This window comes from Eumetopias jubatus, unplaced genomic scaffold (assembly GCF_037043125.1).
Source record: "Eumetopias jubatus isolate StellerSeaLion01/CBP00866 unplaced genomic scaffold, mEumJub1_p1.0 scaffold_16, whole genome shotgun sequence".
NCBI classification, from domain to species: domain Eukaryota; kingdom Metazoa; phylum Chordata; class Mammalia; order Carnivora; family Otariidae; genus Eumetopias; species Eumetopias jubatus.
In genome coordinates this window covers 79,670,896-79,691,140 of record NW_028274822.1, presented here as the reverse complement: position 1 = coordinate 79,691,140, position 20,245 = coordinate 79,670,896, and the positions used below count along the sequence as shown (strand labels likewise).

Sequence of the window (20,245 nt, the reverse complement as noted above, 5' to 3'; positions counted from 1 at the left end):
TCTGTGCTTTTACAGAGCCTCGGTCCACAAAATCTCCTGGCTTTCGTCTGGCCTCAGAATACTTAAGTTGTCATCATCCAAGCCAGAGCATAGTCAAGGCAGTGGCTCTCAACCGGGAACCTTCGACTATGTCTAGAGGCATGTTTGATTTCACAGCTGAAGAGTAGGGGGGTGGATGCTACCGACATCTGGTGGGTAGAGGCCAGGGGTGCCTCCAAACACCTTGTAATACACAGGACAGCCTCTGCCACGAGAATTATCCATCCCCAAATGTCAATGGTGCCCAGGTCGAGAAACCCCAAGCCAGCCCTTTATATGCTATGATCCCCAAGATCTCCTACCAGGGACCTGAGATCTGGTGAGATCTGATTTCATTAACAGACAATGATCACGTTCTTAAGCACGGCTCCCCCACCCCACAGCCTCGAGATCGTGCTCAGTGTGGAAGGACCACCTGTAAACCCACAGATCCCCTGCCTAAAAGCTCCTTAGTCTAGAAGCTTGCTCACTTTGGGGGGATAAATATAGTCCAGTGGTTCTATAAAAGACAACGGGAAATCTTCCAACCTCCCAAATATGTTAAAGGAAGACTGTGATTGTTACCTTTTCTCTGCTCCAAAATACTAAAAAGGTTGCAAAGCCCCCAATCCATGGGGCACCAGCTCTGTCAAATTCAGGGGCTCAACCCAACGAAGTCCCGGCAAAACCCTCAGCTGCCCGCACCCATCACAGTGCAGGCTGCACCAGCTCTGGGGCCCCATGGCCAGTCAGCTCCTGAGGAACCTGCCTCCCCGAAGGAGGCGGGAGGCAGAACAGGAGAACAGGGAGAGAAACCTTTGACTTGCCCCATTCATTTGGGTCATAGGATTTCCAAATGATTCTAGCCAAAAGAACCAAAGTAAGGTCCTGCTCACAGAGGGGGAAGCAGCCCCAGACAGAGGCGAAAGCTTACATCATCTCGCTTATTCCTCGTGCCAACACCAAATGGTTAGGAAATTTTGGTGCCTGTTTCAAAGACAGGTTCTGATGGGTGAAGGGGATGGACCAGGTTCCCCACCGCGTGGGGTCTCCCAGGCCAAGTATGGCCGTGTCTCTTATGTATGTGCCCCAGGGGCGGGCATGTGCAAAAGGGAAGACGCTGATTTTAAATCTGGCTGCTTCTCTTCTTAGCCTATCAGCAGGCTCTGGGAAGGCTCCTACCGCAGGAGTCACCCCAAGTCTGGCCCCAAGCTCTTTCGAGATGTCTCCCGAGGAAATGAAGCCACTGCCTCTTTGAACTACCTTTGCATCTCCACCAGCTACTATTTGGAGCCTGCTTTTCAAGGTTGCTCGTTTTCTTCTCTTAATTGGTTTTGCAGCCTGGCAGGGAGACCAGTGAGAGAGCGACAGTGACAGGAGCCTTGCAAGGAGGTTAGTGGCGGCAAGACCCCATCTGAGCTGACTGGAGGCGGGCAGGAAACTTGAGCCTGCTCTGAGGCCAGGCAGCCGGAAAAAGAGACGAAAGGTGTCCCCCACCCACCTGCCCCCAGCCTGCCCAGAATGCCCTGTGGACGACACACAGGGTGTAAGCCCACACTTGCTTCCCGCCGGGGCTGGGCCCTGCCTGTCTCCTCCCTGGGACTCAGTTCTTCCTTATTTGAAAGTTGAGAGGGTAAGACTGAGGTTCCTTGTCGCTGGCGCATTCATGTAGATCTTTCTCGGTTGGCACTTGAGCAAATTCTTTGGCGGCTCTGCAGAAGGAAGATTATCAGGCAGCACCTCCTGGCGGTCATCAGGAATCATCATCACAAAGTGGCCCCCAGTGGGATGGTGTGTCCAGGGCAATAAACACAGGGAGAAAAATTATCCAGGGGCTTGCAGCCGACCAGCTCTTGGATGTTAACTTCAGGGGTTTAAAGCAAAACTACAGCCCTGCCTCTCGACCCCTCCACCCTCCACGACAATGAAGGCAGAAGGTCTTTAGACCTTCTTTAGAGCTTGAAAAACAATGTCAGCCTCAGTCATGGAGGGCTGGTATCCAATTACAAAGCCTGTCCACCTCATTTCTCCCCCACAAAGTACCAGACAGAGAAGGGGAAAAACAAAAGCGTTAAAGAAAGAAAATGATCATGGGCGCCTGGGTGGCTCAGTTGGTTAAAGTGACTGCCTTTGGCTCAGGTCATGATCCCAGGGTCCCAGGATCGAGTCCCACATCAGGCTCCCGGCTCAGCGGGGAGCCTGCTTCTCCCTCTGACCCTCTCCCCTCTCGTGCTGTTTCTCTCTCTCTCTCTCTCAAATAAATAAAGAAAGAAAATGATCAGATGATAGAACTAAACTGAGCTCTGTGCCCAAGGACGGGCCGATGCAGAGGTTGGAGGTGGCAACAGGTCCTCCGTGTGGCTGGGGGAAGGGAGGCCATTTCAGGTTTCCTTTTCCAAGTGAGGGGTGAAGTCAGGGGGGAGATCAGAAGCATGAGGCACCCCCATGCTCAGAATCCATTGGGGGAGTGGGTCACTTCGCAAAGTACTAGTTGGACGGCAACTCTAGAAATAATGGGCTGTGGTCCCCACCCTCAGAGAACCCACAGTCTGGTGGGGACAGACCAGAAAAGTCGGCACACAGGACACTGCGTGATGAAAGTGCACCCTTTGGGTTAGACTGGCATGGGTTTGAGAACAGGCAGGCTCTACCATGTCCTAGCTGTGTGACCCTAGGCAAGTCACTTAACCTCTCTGGGCATGCCCATCCTCCGTGCCCTTTATTCCTTCCTCTAGGCACATAGTATTGTAAGGCATCCATAGATGGTAACTCCATGTACAGGCTGTATTGCTATGCAAATAGTAATTCACCCTCACCATCGAGTTTGCCACGGACAATGCCCCTCCTCTCCCCCGGGACCTCTTTGCTTACTTACTCCCCTCCCTCTTTCCACCAGCTTGAGATCTCTTCTGGTTTCGACCATGTGTGCATTTGTTTGAGCTGACACTCACCTCTCGCCTGGTCTTTTATAGCAAGTGTTACCAAGCTGTTTCTGTAAAAAGTCAGAGAGTGAATATTTTAGGTTTTCTGGGCTATATACTCTGTCATATTGCTCAGTGCTTGCTATCGTGGTGTGAAAACAGCCATAGACAATATGTAAACAAATGAGTGTGGCGGTGTTCCAATAAAGCTTTATTTACAAAAGCAGACAGAGTGTAGGATTTGGCTGTGGGCTGTTTGCCCACCTCCGTCTTAGACAGAATCGCCTCTCCTTATCTGCTCCTCATCTCTACCCCATGAGCCCGTCATTGACATAGAGACAGAAACTGTCTTCTGCTCACTTCTCTCTCCCAGGGCAAATCTAAAAATGCTTCAACCTTCCGCTCCAAGGGCACAGTTCCCATGATTAAATTATGACAGTTCTTTTGTTTGTTAATTCATTTGACGATACTTTTGCTACCATGATGAGTACTTCATAGAAAACTAAAGAAGCACTGTGTTTGTGTGGCGGGTGTGGTCAGTGGAGCTCAAGTCCTGGCCACTGCTAGTGGGTGGCCATCTGACCCTGGATCACTAGGTTCCCCTCCCTGTACCTTTTTTCTATCATCTGAAAACTGAAAATATAAGAGTCCCTATCTCCTTGGGAAGTTCTTTTTTTTTTTAATATTTATTTATTTATTTTAGAGAGACAGAGCACACACGTGCATGCAAGCAGGAAGAGATGCAGAGGGAGAGGGAGAGAATCCCAAGCAGACTCCCTGCTAAGCATGGAGCCCGACGCCAGGCTCGATCTCATGACCCTGAGATCACGACCCCGAGATCACCACCCGAGCCGAAACCAAGAGTAGGACGCCCCAACTGACTGAGCCACCCATGTGCCCCTCTCCTGGGGAAGTTCTGAAGCATAAGTGAAGTTTTCCTTAAAATCAGCATAGGATAACACCTGATACATAATATGCTTTTAATCATTTATTGTTATTATTTTTGTTGTTACTAAGAGATGGTGCCTGTGACAGTTAGGAATTTATAATCTGACTTGGGAGGTTTGTATATGAAAACAACTGCAAGATAAATGCCAAGATGAGAGCAGGGGCAATCAAGGCAGGCTTCCTGGCAGTGGCAGTATTTACATTGTGTCTTGAGGTATCAGGAGTTGCTAAGCCGTGGGAAGGTTTACTTCAACACATGCTGTCAGGAGGTTTTCTCTTTTGAATAAATGCAAAGAGGGGGTTTAAATGGGTGGCTCAGTTGGTTAAGCATCTGCCTTTGGCTCAGGTCATGATCCTGGAGTCCTGGGATCAAGTCCCACATTGGGCTCCCTGCTCAGTGGGGAGTCTGTTTCTCTGCCCCTCCCCTGGCTCATGCCCTTTCTCTCTCTCTCTCTCTCTCTCACTCTCAAATAAATAAAATCTTAAAAAAAAGAGGGGTTTAATAAATAAATGAAACCATCAAAGTCTGCAGGGTCTGAGCATCGAGCCCCACCAGGCACCAATAGCTGGGAGGAACGTATGGTAAGTGAGACAGAACAAGGTAAACAAACCGGATTCAAGGAGGAGTTTTTTCCTTCATTTTTTTTTCTTTGAAGTTACACAGCCACTTGTTTCTTGCCAAAAAAGATAGAAAATTCAGACAAGCAAAAGAGAAATAATAATCACCCCTCATCTAAGACAACTGTGCTAAATATCCAAGTGTATCTCCTTCTACAATTGTTTTCTATGTATCCATTTTGAACATTTTTTTAAGATTTTATTTATTTATTTGTCAGAGAGAGAGAGAGAGAGCACAAGCAGGGGCAACAGCAGAGGGAGAGAGAGAAGCGGGCTCCCTGATGCGGGGCTCGATCCCAGGACCCCAGGATCATGACCTGAGCCGAAGGCAGACGCTTAACTGACCGAGCCACCCAGGCGTCCCTCTATGTATCCATTTTGAAAGAACTAAGTAACCTGCAAATTTGGTCAAAACAGTGCCTTTTCGGGGCGCCTGGGTGGCTCAGTCGGTTAAGGATCTGACTCGCGGTTTCAGCTCAGGTCGTGATCTCAGGGTGCTGGGATCCAGAAATGTGGGCTCTCAGCAGGGAGTCTGCATGAGGACTCTCTCTCTCTCTCTGCCCCTCCCCCTGCTCGCTGTCTTGCACTCTCTCTCTCTCTCTCTCTCAAAATAAATAAAATCTTAAAAAAACAAAACAAAAACAAACAAACAACAACAACAAAAGTGCCTTTTCTTCCCCTTTCCCCAAATAGTAGCTTGGTTACTTGTCATATAAGAGTCTAAGTCGGTATTCAGGAAAATACTTAAACAACACAAAAGGCTACCTGAGTGCAAAGCATGACTATAATGAACTGGAACCATCTCCTTGTTTCCAGTAATGCTATGTCAGAGTACTGGGACATTTGGGGGGGGGGGAGTGAAGGCGGTGGGGGGGTGGGTGGGCAGATTTGGTTCCAAACAATACCACCACCTGAGAACACTTCTCTCCACCTCCCACTTCTCTCCACTCCCTGCTTCCTCCCACACATTTACTGAACTTTTCACATATAATCACATACCCAAGGATCAGATACCCACTCTCTCCCAGAACCACTGCTAAGAATGGGGCAGAAATACTCACCGAGGGAGACTAACCCTTGCTGGGAGAAGAGGGAGTCTCCCAGGGCTCCAAAGAGGCTCCGGGAAGTTCTGACCTTCCCAGCCACACCGGCCTCAGGGCAGTGTCCCAGCTCTGCAGCTCTGGGATCCAACCTGGAGGGGCAATGTGGCCCCCTCACCAGCATCCCCAAACACCCCACAGTAGAAAGGGCTCAGGGGCTGAGCAGCAGGAACAGGTGCTGCAGTTCCAACTCCAGCTCTGCGACAAGTCGGAGTGGCCTTCTGCTGGTGGCCTGTTTTCCCACCTGTGAAATGGGCGCCTATCCTGGTCTGCTCACCACTCATACGTCCGTGAGATTCAAATAAGATCATCTGCATGCAGGGGCTTCTTAAAACTGAACGTGTTCTGCGAATGTGCAATGTGGTTGTCATTTAGTATTTACATATATGCTCTAAATAATGTCTTTTTCTCTCATTTCTGGTTTCAGCAGCTCCACCCCTGCGAGCCCCCCAGAGGGCTGCACACTTCAGTGGAGCAAACGGAAATACATGGACACCACCCCCCCTCCCCCCACCCAGGGTTAAGGAGCAAGCCATCCCCACCCATAACCCGGGTTCCAACCTTGGCTCTGACACACTGCTCTGTGACCCTGGCCAAGGAGGCTACCTCTCTGGGCCTCGGTTTTCTTACCAGTAAACAGAAAAAATAAGCATATAAACCTCATGAGGCTGTTGAAAGGATTAAATGAGCCAGTGCTGCCTGTCAATTACCTGGCACATTGCTTCTCTCAGTAAGAACCCAACCAGTATCTGCTCTTACTATTATCATGGGCCACCATCATTCACGTAATGACTCAGTGACTGCTTGTGACTCGACAGTTCTGAGCCGGGCTCTGGAACAGGGCTGGCACAGTAGTTCTCAAAGTGGTGTCCCCAGACCTGCAGCAGCAGAACTAGGAGCTTCTTAAAAATGCAGGTGCCTGGGCACTTCCCCAGACCAGCTGAAACAGCAAGTCCAGGAGCCCTACTGGGGATTCTGATGCACATTCAGCTCTGAGAACCACTCTTCTGGTGAGGAGTAGAGAAACAAACAAATAGGAACCATTAAGAAAATAAAACAGAGTAATGGGATTGTGAGGGGATGAGATGCACATGGGATGCTCCAGGAAGGTGGCATCTGAGCCGAGACCAAAATGACAAGGAACTAGCCACAGACAACATTCTAGGCAGAAAGGATGACCTGTGCAAAGGCCCTGAGGCAGGCTTTTCAAGGAAAAACAATTAGGTCAGGGTAGCTGGTGGGATAAGCTAATGAAGACATCTGGAGATGAACCAACTGGGAGCCTGGGGGAAGGAGCTGGGGTCTGATTCTCAGATGTAACAGTCAGTTTGGGTCTGATTCAGTTCATCTGGTTTAGTGGACACAGAACCCACAATCCTCAAACAGTACAGCCCCCGCAGACTACACAGTTCAAGTTCAGTCTCAGTTCTGTGCCCAATTCTTCTGCTCTGTTACCTCCCAGGTGCAAGGAATACAGAGAGGGAGGACCGTGGCTCAGATCAGAGAAGACAGCTGGGAGCCAGGTTCTCTTTGTTCTCACCGGGGGGTTCCTACAAAAGCCAGAGCTAACCGCGTGAAGTGGCAGGGGGGCTCCAGAGAGGGGCCAAAGGTGCCGTGCAAGAAAGTAAAAGTAGCAGCTATATCGGGAAGGGCAGATGAAGCCCTGGATGAGGTTTCTCAGCTGGGGTTCTGCTTCCCTGGCTGTAAGACAAAGGCCAGGGGCAGGACAGGCAGGGGACTGACTTAAAAAAAATTAATAAAGATAATCATAGCCAGCCATGTATTAGGCATGCAATTTGCCAGACATCAGGCTGTTTATTTATATTAACTCACTTATTTTCTGGCAATAGCGCCATAAGGAAGATGCCACCAGCATCCCCATTTTACAGATGAGAAAAGTAAGGTGGAATTAAATAAACAGGGAAAATTGAGGCCAAGTCCAGGGGAAGCAGGACTAAGGCATAAAGAAGGAAGCAGGGAGATTGACCAATGGATTGAAACTTACCCCAACCCAGCTCCATTCATCCTTGACTTATGAGTTGAACGAAATCCAATCAAGACAATTCCCTTCTTAAAACCCCTCCAACAGCCTCCTAGTCTGCTTCAAAGAAACCCAAGCTTCTTGCCATGGCTCTAAGGCTCCTGAGGAGCTGGTCCCCGCCTGTCTCCCCTCCCCTGTACCTTCCATCCTGCTGCCCCTGCTCCCTGCACTGCGCTAGTATATTGTCAACTTCGCTAGATGCTGGCACCCACGTTTCCAGAAACCCCTTCTCTGTAGGGTCCCAGGTTAGAGTTGGCCAAAGCTGTATAAAATTGGGCAAGTACAGGAAGGAGGGGTTACGACGCTCTGGGACGTGGGTTAGGGACGACAGGCAACAGATGTAGAGGTCCTGGTCTAGTTTATCCTTCATCATTCCCGCTCCATGGCCAACTCTTCATCCTGAAAGTGGGCCCTGGTGACCAACAGTGACCTCAAATCCAACACCAGACACTTCCCTGCAAACTCACAGAGACAACAGCTCCAAAGAACCAATAACCTTCCATAGGCATCTACTCCAGGCCCTCTTCTTGGTGCCCCGGCAACAGATGAGCATGCTGACTTCCAGAGGATTCCAACAACCCAGGCTGGCTTCCCCACATCAGGACGGGTTAGAGACCTTCCTCTGAATCTTCAGTCTCCCCTTAGGAACTTCTACTTCCCCAGTTCTTCCTACAGTTGTCTAAGATCTGTACTCCTATGGTAAATTCATTTTCCCGTTAGACTTGCAGTGGCTCTACTTTCCAACTGACCCTCACTGATACAGTTACCAGCAGAAGGAACACTGTACCTGTTCCAGAACAAGCTTCTAAGATACCTGACAGCTTCCCCTTCCTCCCTTAGAACGCTTATTCCTGCTATAAGAAACCCAAGCCATACAGAAAGGCAATATGTGGGTGCCCCAGCAGACAGCCTGAACTGAACTGCCACTCAACAGCCAGTGCCAACTGCCATTCATGTACGTGCGCCACCCTGAACATTCCAGCCCAGTCAAGCCATAAGGCATGGAACCAAAGAACGACCCCGCTGGGCCCAGGCAACCCAGAGAATCCTGAGCAATAACAGAGCAGCTGTTGTTTTAAGCCACTAAGTTTTGGAGTTAGTTGTTACACACAGCAAAGACTCACCGGAGCACACGCCATGGTTCAGCCACGAGAGCCTTCTTTCTGCTCCTTAAAAATGCTTTGGCGATTTGCATAACCCATTTGCTCTTCTCAAAATGTGCCTTCCCCTCTCTTTTCAAGTCTGGTAAACCTTGTCATTCAAGGCTTAGTTTAAATGTCACCTTCTCAGAGAGGCCCACTGTGATGGTCTGCTCAATGGGTTGACGTGGCTAAGCCTGAGCCCCCAGGTACTCAATCCAACATTAATCTGGGGGTTGCTGCACAGGTATTTTATGGATGTGATTAAAGTCCATAATCAGCTGACTTTAAGTCAGGAAGATTATCCTCAATAATTTGGATGGGCCTGATTCAAACCTTCAAAAGGCATAAAGAGCAGAACAAAGACAGACGGCCACTTCCAGTCCAGCCCCTCCTTTCCGATGGCCTGTCCCACCTGCCCCAACAATCGCATAAGGTGATCCCTTGCACTAATGTCTTAATATATTTATCCTCCTGGTTCTGCTTCACTGGTTGGCTCTGACTGACACCCCCACTGCGACCACCCCATCAAAGCGAGGAACCTGGTCACCCTCATGCCCCCCTATTTTAATTCTCCGCATAAAACCAATCACCATTTTTCAATATTCTAGAGCAGCACCATCTGATAGAACCTTCTGCAGTAATGGGAATGTCCCCGAACTCTGCTTCTCCCATAGGGTAGCCACTGGCCACACGCAGCTACGGATCACTAGAAAGGTGGCTGGTGAGATGGAAGAAGTGAATTTTTTATTTTGTTTCATTTTAATGGATATAACTTTCACTCATCACGTGAATCTAGTGGCGGCTCTTTTGGACAGCGTGGGTCTGGAATATAAGGTCCATGGGAGCTGGAAGCTGGTCCAGCTCTCACTATGTCCCTAGTCCCCCACGGTGACTGACACAGGAAGTTAGACTGGTATTCATCGAGTGAATGAATGGGCCATTTGTAAGGTTGCATTAAGCTTCTATCACTCGCATCGAGAGACCCAACGTGGCACTCCATGTGCGTAAGGGGTTCCTGAGAACCCACAGCTCAGGGCTGGAGAGTGTACAGTGAGGGAAAGAGAGGATGTCGGCTCTGGAACACACCAGACCCTGTGGGCTTTGGGAGGGGCTGCTCTCCCTCTGCCCAGCCATCCCAAAGTTAGAAGCGACTGGAACAATAGGGCAATCAAGACCGCTCTTACTCTTTGTTCTAGTCAAAGGAAGGCTACAGTGAAGGCAGGGTTCTAGTGGGCTTCATTCAAGGCCCACACTGGGAAGGAGCAAGAGAGCGTCTGAGGCTGTCCTATTTCAGGGCCATTCTGCATCCTGTTTTTTCTCCTGGCTGCCAGTCTTTCCCCACTGCACACGCAGGGGGAGGAGCTACAGGGGGCCTGGCGAAGCAAGCTCCCGAGAGGCTGCTGGGGTCTGGGGCTACCTGCCTGCCGATGGCACCCTGGCCTCCTCTCTCCCTGAGATGAGAGATAGGAGCAGAACAATGTTCATCTTTAGCCCAGAAGGCTGGCCTAGAGCCTGCAGAGCTCTGATAAGGATCAAATACGTGCTGGTTGCTACCTTTTTCAAGGGCCTCCTGACTGCCTGTATATCGCACCGATAATTAATGTCAAGCTCAATGATAAGCACTAGAAAAATCTTGGGAAGGTAGTTTTATGAGTAGAAATTCGAAGACATTTTACACACACACACACACACACACACACACACACCCCACACATCCCTTCCCCCTCAAGCACAAAGCATATCACCACCAGCTTCATACAGCAAAAGGGGCCGCTTTTTCTGCCCACGGGCCCTGTCCCTGGGGCTACTTAAATAAACTTAACTAAATTGCAACCTACAGCATCTCGAGAATTCTTTCTTGACCGCGCTCCACAGGCCCATAACACCTGCCCGTCCCCGAGCCTCCTCCTGCACTTCCTGGCCAACTCGCTCTGCGCCACCCCCCTTCTCTGCAGCCAGAATGCTTCAGTGGAAACTGGACAGCGATCCATGCATCTTCTGCTCCACACCCCGTGACACCAGCTCCGGGCCATGGTCCACCCTGGAGGCCGGCCCTCCTCAGCACCCGCAGTCACACCGGTCTGTCTGTGCCAGCGCACTGTACTCTGCCTCCTGCCACAGGGCACTTCTGCATGCCCCCACCACCCCCCAGGCCATAGGAGAGCTCCCCCTCCTGCTCTGGGTCTCAGCTCCACCCAGAAGCCCTGAGAAAGTCCGCAAGCCCTGGAATCTAGCACAGTGCCTGATACATACTGATGCATGATAAATAAGTGACAAATAAGTGCTGAAGAAAGGAAGGAAGGAGAAAAGCAAGGTCTTCATATTCTGAGACCTGGGTTTTTCCTTGGGAAAGAGAAGATGCAAACGACTGCCCATTATTGGTCTGAAAACAGTCAAAAGCCCAAGAAGAGTAGGGACAAAGAAGAAATGGAAGAGAAGGAAGGACACAGCGTCTGCACTCTGATCTCTGAGCCTTGTCCCCTCCCGGCTCTTCTCTGATAAGCAGCTGTGATCCAGAGCGGAAAGTACAAGGAGGGAGCCTGTGGTTTTCAGGCCTGAGGGTTCCAGTCTGGGGCTGGATGGAAGGGGAGGGGAGAGCAAATGGCAGGAACACACTCGTCCAGCAACAAATTCATTTCACCCTAGGACCTCAGCTCTCTACTGACCGTGATGGAGAAGACGGGGCTGGGAGCCATGGAAAAATTGCTTGGACTTTAATGTTCTTGGCCGGGGGGGGAAAGTGAGCCATCTCTAGAGAACAATCAAGTCAAACGGGAGCCGGGGGAATAGGTTCTAAAGAAGCAGCAGTGCTGAGGGAGACAGTGGCTCAGAGAGAAGGGAAATCAGAAACAAAGAATGAGAAGCGTAATTAGAAAACTGAAGGCCAGGGGCCCTTTGGAGAAAAAAAGAGAGGATGGCAAGGAGGTAGAAGGAAGAGAGTTGGGGGCAGAGAAAGGCTAGAGGACCCTGGTGATGGTGATAATTGGTGGTAATGGTGGTGGTGATGGTGTGGATGGTGGTGGTGGTTGTGGTGATGGTGGTGATGGTGATGGTAATGGTGTGGATGGTGGTGGTGGTGGTGGTGGTTGTGGTGATGGTGGTGATGGTGATGGTGTGGATGGTGGTGGTGGTTGTGGTGATGGTGATGGTGTGGATGGTGGTGGTGGTTGTGGTGATGGTGGTGATGATGATGGTGATGGTATGGGTGGTGGTGGTGGTGGTTGTGGTGATGGTGATGATGATGATGGTGATGGTATGGATGGTGGTGGTGGTGGTGGTGGTGGTGGTGATGGTGGTGATGGTGATGACATGATGGTGGTGATGGGTAGTGATGGTGGTAGAACTTCAGTGGAGAAGGTGGTGATGGTGGGTGCAGGACAGGGGGTGGGGATGGTGCTAATGATGATGATGACAATAATGGTAACAATAAGACTCATCAGGTACCTAATCCAAGCCAGGCCTGGTGCTTTTCCTGTACCATCTCATGTAATCCAACAACCAATGGTAGAAATGATCATCACCTTCATCCCACTACTTTGGAAACTAAGCTCAGAATCGTGAGATGTCATACTGAAAATCACGTAGCTGATAGGTGGCAGACCCACAGTTTGGCAGAACCAGAGTTTGTCCAGATTCCATACCATTAGCAAACAGTGAAGGCCTGAGAAGGGGAAAGCAGAAAGGGAAACTGGAGAGGACGGAAGCCTGCCCTGACTGTGCTATTTACTAGGACAGCCTGCACCCCCATTCCTGGAGGGCACTGCCAACCCCCTGAGACTTCTCTACTTTTCTTTTTCTTCCCCCCACTGCACTTATTCTAACATACTTTGCGATGCACTTGCTTATTATGATTATAACGCCGTCATCTGTCTCCCCCACCCCCACTAGAATGGAAAGCCCTGAGGACAGACCTCTAAGTGTGCATTTACAGAGCTCAGAACAGTACCTGACAAAATGCAGGCATTTGACAAATTTTGTTGAATGAATGAATGTTTTTTGGTTTCAGGCCACATCTGATATGACAAGAAAAGGTTAAGATATCATGGATTTGGGGTCCCCCGAACTTGTTGAAAGGACAATTGAGGATTCTTTGGTTTCAGGCTAAGCCTGATCTAACAAGCTCTGAAAAAGGAAGAAGGGTTCCTTTTTTTCGTAACTTGGGCGCTTCTTGGACACCGGGAGGCAAAGGTATCCCCAAAACCCAAGCAGAAAACTAAGATTAGAGTCACACGTCTAAAATAAAGCTGCCCTGATCTTCTAAGAGAGAGACAGGGAGGCAGAGAATACACACTCCGCCAGGCATAAAGCTTACTTGTCTCCATCTGCTTCCATGAGTTTCTCAATACAACTTGTACTCCTTCAGTCATTTAACAAACATGCGTTGAGTCACCAGTACACACCAGAATTTAAAATATCTGACTTCATCGCTATAAAAGACGCCAGCCCTCCAGCTGAGAACTGGGGCTACCAGGGTGAATAAATATGGGATGACGCTTAAGGACAAGAGTCTCGTGGGAAAGACACTACTTTGTTCCCTAGTTTGGGATAATGTTTTTGGTTAAAGTGAAGGGCAGGAAATGATGGAATCATCCAGCTCCCAAGATAGTTAGAATCTTCTAGGAACCAATGATCATATTTGAGGGAAGACGATGTAAAAGGATGGGTCCAGGATGGCTCACTGCTTCCTCCTGGTGGAGATCAGTAGCAAGCACATCAAACAGCTTCCTGAGTCTTCCCTCAACAGGGGCACCTGGAGCCAGGAGCTAGGTTTGTAACTGCACCTGCCCTACGGGAGGTCACAGTCAGATAAGGGAGGGAGGCCAGGAAACTGACAACCGCTGTAAGACACAGTCAGTTGGTGACAGACTCATTCATTCATTCGTTTGCTCATTCATTCATTCATCTATTCATTCAACAAAGTGCAGAGGCTTTGAGGCAGGAGTTGGGCTTGAGGATAAGCAGGGATTCACTGGGAAAACAAAGAGAAAGGGGATTCTAGGCAGTGGTGCCAGGAGCAAGATGTGAAATCCATGCCTGATCCAGAAAACTATGTAACTAATAGACTTATCCAATAGTAAGGCTCAAGGGGGAAATGTGAAGAGTTCCGGCTCCAAATAGAAGCCAAATTCTGAGGTTTCTTTGCAACCCATGAAAAAGGCCATGTACTTTAAGCCACTGGTGATTTGCATGGGCTACATGTGTAAAAAGGTGTATTAATTCAGAAATATTGGGGTGCCTGGGTGGCTCAGTTGGTTAAACGTCTGCTGTTGGCTAGGGTCATGATCCCAGGGTCATGGGATGAAGCCCCACATTGGGCTCGCTGCTCAGCAGGGAGTCTGCTCCTCCCTCTTCCTCTGCTGCTCCCCCTGCTTGTGTGCACACGTGCTCTCTCTCTCTCTCTCTCTCTGTCAAATAAATAAATAATCTTTAAAAAAAACTCTTTTAATTCAGAAATATTTTCTAAGTCCCTACAGTGTACCAGATATTGATATCAGGCTGGGAATAAAATGGTGAGCAAAAAGAGGTCCGATCCCTGCCCTTTTGCAGCTTACAGTCTGGTGAAGGGATAGGTATCCACTTAAAAAAAAAAAATCACTCCCCCAAAAAAGGTCAAAATTTAAATTAAAATGTGACAAGCAGCCCTGCTGCACACAGGAAGAGCAGAAGTAAAGTATGACACCAAGGAAGTTCAGAGCTGGGTGTGTAGACAAGACGGAGTTAGGGGTCTCCAGAAAAACAAAGATGAGATACAGCTTCCTTAACATCAGCAAAGTCATGTGAGGACCCCGGCTGTTTTATGATCGATGCCTGGCCGGCGTTATTTGCACAAGCATGTTTCTCGAAGAACTTCCCGGGATGCATTAAAATTGCAGAAAAAAATAGACCTCGGCATTCAGTGATTTTCAGGGAACAAGAAAGTGTAAAACACAAACAGCCACTACCAAGCCGGGACATAGTCTGACCACAGCAGAGACAATAAATCGGTGGTAAAACTCCCAGTGCTTTTTCAGAAGTCAAGATTGACCTAATGCCCACTCTTGTGTCATTTTTGCAGTATTTAAACCCCTCTGAGTGCACAAACACAGGGCTAACTGGAGTCAGAGTGCTGACGATGCAACCCAGGCTGGCCTGTGATTTCAACCAACTAGGACCTGGACTCCTGTCACCTTAGGATGACTTTGGTCCCAATTCTAGACTGAACCATCCTTTGCCAAAGTCCTGCGTGAACACGCACACACCTGCAGCTTAAAACTCCCCCAATTTTGTTGTTGGGAGAGGCTCTGCTTGCAAAACTATCTCCCTGCCTCTTTCCTTGTAACCAGTAATACAAAGTTTGTCGCTTCCAACACCTCCTTGGGTTGTGCAATGTAATGCACCCCACATGGCGCTGAGTTGAGCTGCTCCCCATGCTGACTTCAGCACCAAGAGCCGTAGGATTTGGACAAATGTGCAGCACTTGGCCACCGTTGCCAAGGTCCCAGTGGCCATAAGACTGGTATCGGAGGCAGGACACTGTAGACGGGATCTGAGCTGCCTGGGAAGGGTTGGTAGAGGCAGGAGGATGAAGGGGAGAGGAATTTGCTACCCCAAAATATGTCCCTTTGGCATAAGGGTTATTTTAGGCTGATTATTTTGAAGAAACAGCAGACAGAGGGGAAGCTCTGAAACCCAAGTAGAAGTTGCACTTTTGTAAAAGACATTGACATTGATAAGGGAAACCTCCATGTATAAGGGTGTCTCCAACTCCTATCAGAAGGGTGACTCTAAATCTCTAGAAACTTCTATCAGTGGAGAAGGCAGAGACTTCTGTACAACCACCTTCCCCTTGTTAATCCTGCTTTTCCTGGTCACCTCCCGTAACTGCCTCTCCTCCCCCCACCCGGCCCCGCCTAACCCTCTCTTTTGTCTTTAGCTAGAGAAGTGATTTAAGGTGATGCCTTGGGCCACTCTGAGGAGTTACTCAGTTTCCCCAAGGCTTTTCCACATACACAGAAGGTATCCATGTTAGTAAACCTCTGTTTTCTCCTATTCATCTTTTATTACAGGGGCCAACTCAGCCAAAGATCCAGAAGGATAGAGAGAAAAAAATTTTCCCCCACCAGGATAAAAGAGATCACTGTCTTTCAAACCATGGCTCACACACCCTGTAAGTGAGGTGTGACATGAAAGTGATGGGTCATTACCAGCATTGGGTAAGTGATACAGAATGAAACAGAAAACAATGCAAAATACCATGTATAGTAAGAATGAGTTTGATGGTACTTCTCTATTTCACAAGAATCATTTCAGGTGTGTGTGTGCGCGTGTACAGAGCTGCAATGTAAATCCAACTCAGTTCTGTGCATCTTGATCAAAAGTGAAAACCACCAGATTAGAGGCCCTCTCAAGGTCTCGCCTAGCCCAGGATGTCACCAAGGATGAGTGCTCAGCCTGCGGAGGGCTGACAGAAACACCTGTCTCCGGCAGAGCAGGAGACCAGCTCTACTTATAAGAACTTCACCAAACTCTGACGGGAAGGTGTGAACTCGGAAACGCAATTAAGCACCCAAACTTCCACGTTCACTCTCATGTATCATGGGGGGCAGGGGTGGAGGAGCAGGGAGAGGAATAAATGGATACAAACTTTCTGGAAAGCTAGCTGGTAACGTTCACCAGACTATCTGGAGGCATTTTTGTTTGTCATGACCGGAATTGGGAGGAAAGAGAATGATACTGGTATCAGTCTCATAACTGAGGCCAGGGATGCTGCCAAATAGCCTTCAACAAGAGGACAGCCTCTGACTCGGGGTTCATTTTGATGATGACCGTAGCTTTGATAAGGATGTGCTAGCAAGAAAGAATGCAAAAGGGCATGCACCGGGGGGCAGGAGGGGGGGAATCCGGGCCAATGACCTGTTTCAAATATGTTCTCTTTCATTCCCTGCTGTATCCCAGCCCTGTTGGCACATAGTAGTCAGGAAATAACTTGTTGAATGTTCCATGTTGAATCCAGCAAAGGCTTCTGTGGCTAAGCAACTGCCTGACGGTTCCAGACTGAGGTCCTACAGTGACACCTAGTGGCGGAAACTGAAACAACCACGCAGAGAGACCAGATTTAGCGGGTGTTTGCAGAGCTGATCCCTTCCGACTACAAAGGCCCCAGAATTTGCGGGGAAATCATGAGGCTAGTGAGAAGCAGGCAGCCTCAAGAGGACGATATGTGATGTCCTGCTAATAAAGGCAAACAAGGGTTTGAGCAATTAATGGGAAAGATCAAAGAAAGATGATGTGAAAAAAGAAAAAAACAAGCCCGGGGTGCCTGGGTTGCTCAGTCCGTTAAGAAGCGTCTGACTCTTGATTTCAGCTCAGGTCTTGATCTCAGGGTGGTGAGTTCAAGCCCCACATTAAGGCCTCCAAAAAAAAAAAAAATTCCCAAAATGGAGTCATTCACCCCCACAAGGTAGCAAACCCAGACTTAATTAGTTTTAACCTCTCAGGAAACCCTCTCTTTTGTTTTGCTAATAAATCTTGCCCTACCCTCCTGCCTATAAAAACCTTCTCTTGTGCAACTTCTCTACTTGCTAGAAGGGATTCTGCCCGATTCATAACTGATCTCCAATTCATCTGGTTGAATTTTGTTTTTTTAACAATTTGGACCCCAAGCTGATAAAACAAGTCACAGAGGTTATTTAATTAGGTGGGGGGGGGGGGGGTTCAAAATGTGCATGGATAATCCTAATTCTGTTGTTTAAAAAGAGGATGCACATACCCATTTGTCTGGAAGGATTACACCAAAACTTTTTACCAAAATGACAATGGTAGGTTCCCTAGAGGGCAGAGCTTGGGATAGTTTTCTTTTTATCTATTTTTTGTTTTATTTTACACTGAATATCTATTGTTTATGTAAAAAAAAAAAAAAAGAAGTTAGATGGATGTGGACCCAAAATGCAAAGGCAGTTAAGAATGTCTAAGGTACAAAGACCCTGATCACCTATGCACACCTTGGATTTCCATATCTGGCCCTTATTATCCAGAACCAAATACACTACAACCTCAGCACTCCCTTGAGTATGAGCTTGCAAGAACTGCCCTCACCCCTTCTGGCTTCCGAATCCCCTCTTTTCTCTGCTCGTGGGTGATATTTACCATCCAAAGCTGACTGTCTCATCCTGGCCTGCAGCACAGGCACGGAAATCGGGGGGAACCGAAGCCGATGTGTTGGGGACGAGTCTCCATCCCCCGGGGCCTGCTCACCTGACATGTGGACATTCCGGAGGCAGGACAGGGAGGCATTGAGACGGGCGCACTCCTCCCGGTTGGCTCCGTATTTCTCCACGGTCTCACACACCTGCTCATCTGTCATCTCCAAGAGGTCCTCCAGACTCAGCTGGCCGGGGGTGATTTCCTAGAGGAGGGAAGAAAGGATGGTAAACACACCTCAGGTGCCCGGAGGGAAGGTGAGCGGGCTGAGCCTCCACACTGCCATCTAGCGGTACCTAGGGGAAACAGGCCTGGGTTTGAATCTCAGCTTTGCCACTCATTACCTCAGGCAAGTCACTTACCCTCTCTGAGCCTCACTTTATGCACCTGTACAATGGAGGTCTTAAGTGCGCATACTTTGTAAGGTAGCCCCTATCGTTAGCACACAGACAGTGGTCTGTAGATGGTGGTAGTTAATTATCTGTCCCCCCACCCCCGCCGTACCTTCTGAACTCCTTATGGGCGGGCTCCACTTTCCTCGTCTTTGGATGGCCCTCTGTGCCTCCTGCTCGGCTTGGCTTGTCCCCAGTACAGGGTGAACTAAGAGCAGAGCAAACTGGATAGCCCAAGTCTCCTGATGGCTGTCCTCCCTGGCCACACCTTCTAGGGTCTAGATTGGGGGGTTAGGACCCAAAGTGGTGGTAAGCTGGAATCCTGTGGGTAGCTCAGCGCTGGAAATGAAACTGGATTTGTGTCTGAGCCCCATAGGGCACGGCTTTGCATTCTAAGACAAAGTAGTAAGGCTGGAGTATAGCATGGGGTGGGGACAGAACATTTCTGGAAAGATGGGCTGAGAACAGAAAAGGTAGGATTGCCAGCTATAACTGTCCCTTCACCACTACCAGTAACCACCCCCCCTTCCCCAAAATGATATGTCCCCGGACACCATAATAGAGATACACCTTGAAATTTGTCAAACTTTGATATTTATGCATCTTTATGCATTTATGCATATTTATGCATATCCATATGTGTATATAAAATGGAGAGCCTTCATTTATAGCAGCTAATGGTATCCAATGTTTTTACATATATTATTTAAATAACTAAAAATGGAGATTCTAGGACAATATTGTAGGATACTTCTGCCCTCTTGTGGCCATATCTGCGTATTACAACAAAATCAGACACCTTCCCCTGCTCCCCCCCACCACTCCCCAATATAGACACGTAACTGGCAGCCAGAAGGAGGAAAACTTCTTTCCCCGTCTCAAAACAGATGCAGAGCAAAAGCCATGAAGCCAAACCAGTGCCTTTCCAACTCACTAGGGCAGGGTGCGGGAGAAAACAATACTTGAGTCATTTAGGGCTTTTCTCAAATAGGGACACATGGCTCGTAAAGCCCACTTTAAGAAAAGTGCTGGTCCAGGATCTGAAGGTACAAAAAAAATCACATTTAGAGGGACTCATTCACAACCCAAAAGAATTCTCCTCTTTGCTGCAGGATTCACTTGTGCATTTTAATCCTACCATTTACTCCCCAAATACTAAATCTCCACTGAAATTTGGGGTCACAAAAAAAAAATCACAAAAGTAATAAAGACATAAAAAATGGACAAAGCCTAAAGAAACCCAGACTAACAGAGCAGATGCACTTCCGTTCAATAAAGTGATAATAAGCGAAAATGAAACGGATGGCGCTCTGTTTTAAGGGCTTTTCTTGGGTTTTCTTTAAATGTCACAAAGACCACATATAGTAGTACTTTCATCGTCGTCATCATTGGTCTGTAATTAGGACGCTAAAATTCAGAGAGGTTAGACCACCTGCACAGGGATGCACAGCAAGTAAGTTTGAACCCAGGCTGTCACTTCGGAGCCTTCGCCATACTGCTGGTTCCCCCTCAGAAAGGGGACCTCTGGTGGACGCATGCGGGAGCTGCAGGCAGAGAGCTGGAACCCCAGCTTCTCCCCATCCCCTGGTTGGTGGACCCAGGATTCTAACAGCCTAAGGTAAAAGCCAGAGCTGGGGCACCTGCAGGCCAGGTAAATGAACAAAACTGCCAACTAGCAGGAGCCTGCATGATCCAAAGGGGCAGCAGAAATCAGGTCATTGCCACCAGATGGAGATTCAGTGCCTTGTGTTCAGCCATTCGGCTTTTTCAAGAGAAGCCAGAGATCGGGGGGCGGGGGAGGTATGCAAACTCTTTATGCATTTAAATATTGGCTCAAAAAAATTTTTTTTGCGAATACCGTATCACACAAACAAAAGTTGTCTGT

At 48.6% G+C, this 20,245-nt stretch overlaps 1 protein-coding gene across 2 annotated transcripts in view; it reads right to left on the bottom strand.

Moving 5' to 3' along the window:
* The window catches only part of KSR2 (kinase suppressor of ras 2), a 403,757-nt gene that overhangs the window by 301,437 nt on the left and 82,075 nt on the right, over positions 1–20,245 (bottom strand). For both annotated transcript variants that reach the window (XM_088019751.1, XM_028116658.2), the window contains exon 3: positions 18,023–18,173. In XM_088019751.1, coding sequence (XP_087875877.1) covers positions 18,023–18,173 — 151 coding nt within the window. The remainder of the gene's footprint in view (positions 1–18,022; positions 18,174–20,245) is intronic.